Genomic DNA, 1,217 nt, shown 5'->3' with positions numbered 1-1,217 from the left:
CGGATTTTTGTTACTTAAAAATCTCGGTAACTATTGCGAATCTAGCAAAATGGTATAGGACTTTTCACCTCAGTTTTATTCCTTCTACCTGTGTACGAGAGATGTTAAACCAATTCTGGGACACCCTGTATATATATAATGTAAATATTCTAAAACGACAAGAAGCACGATAACAAAGAACGAAACGATGATTTAAATATTCGTTATAAATAAAAACGCGCAAAACAAAAATAGAAATAAAAAAAACGCGCGTGTATCTGTTAGATATAAATGCGCGTTAAATGTAAATACAAGTTATGTTGCGCATAGCAACTATCTACTCAAACATCTGACCCGTCAAATTGAAAGTCATTCTTCACCGTGCCAGCTCCGGAACACTTGCGGAGAGAATTTGCGCGACGATCAAGTACCTCGATTGAGGATGACAGAAAACGGGTGTAAAGGAGCGTGTCTACGACTGCGCGCAGGGGATGACTGCTCCTTTCTTTCTCCGACGCGTCGTATATTTGCTCTCGTCTCGTCCCTTCAACGATCAGATCGAAACCCATCGAGTTTTCAATCATCTTCCTTTCGCATTGTCACTCGAACGGTTATCAATAAGTTTCAACGGCAAACTTTTTCCCCCATATATTTTCTAACGCCAATACTTTCACATTTTTTTTTTTACGAAAAGGCGAGATAATAATTGCCGATATCGTCGGCATTTAATCGCTATATCCTTCGAACCGCTTAAATACATATACAACGCTTATATACAATAAATTTGCAATTTATAGTTAAATAGATGTTTCATTTTATATTTTGTACATATATATATTGCAAGAAAAAAACTCACTGATTGAGCGTCCGCTCGTTGCTGCCGGTGGTCGCTGAACCCTGCACCCCAGAAGCGGCAGCGGCGGCGGTGGACCCCGAGTCGTGATGCCTCCGCTCCTTGTGGACGATGCCCATCAGCTTCATCCACGGGTTGTTGGCCGCATGGGTGCCCATGCCGCCGCTTTGCCACATTGCGCTCGCCAGCCTCGCTCTTTATGCGGGAGCCCGACGTGGGCTCCGACTTGTGCTCAAAATTGGCCGCGAACGGCCTTTCTTCACCAGGACAACTAGCGTCCCTATTCTCCGTCTTCTCGCCCTGCTGTCCCGTCGGACTGATCCTTTCCGACGGGAGATCTTCGTATTTTGTGCCTCCTCGTGCGTTCCGCGCGACGAGCTCGGAA

The 1,217-nt window shown here is 44.9% G+C and overlaps 1 protein-coding gene across 2 annotated transcripts in view; it reads right to left on the bottom strand.

Moving 5' to 3' along the window:
* The window catches only part of LOC109858516 (potassium voltage-gated channel protein Shaker), a 92,294-nt gene extending 91,286 nt beyond the window's left edge, over window positions 1-1,008 (bottom strand). For both annotated transcript variants that reach the window (XM_020435852.1, XM_020435851.1), the window contains exon 1: window positions 836-1,008. In XM_020435852.1, the coding sequence (XP_020291441.1) occupies window positions 836-1,008 (173 nt within the window). The remainder of the gene's footprint in view (window positions 1-835) is intronic.
* Window positions 1,009-1,217: the final 209 nt, after the last annotated feature.

The sequence above is a fragment of the Pseudomyrmex gracilis genome, unplaced genomic scaffold (genome assembly GCF_002006095.1).
Source record: "Pseudomyrmex gracilis isolate BER0280 unplaced genomic scaffold, ASM200609v1 scaffold_209, whole genome shotgun sequence".
NCBI classification, from domain to species: domain Eukaryota; kingdom Metazoa; phylum Arthropoda; class Insecta; order Hymenoptera; family Formicidae; genus Pseudomyrmex; species Pseudomyrmex gracilis.
The sequence above is the reverse complement of the archived record's forward strand: the minus strand, read 5'-3'. Positions and strand labels throughout refer to the sequence as shown.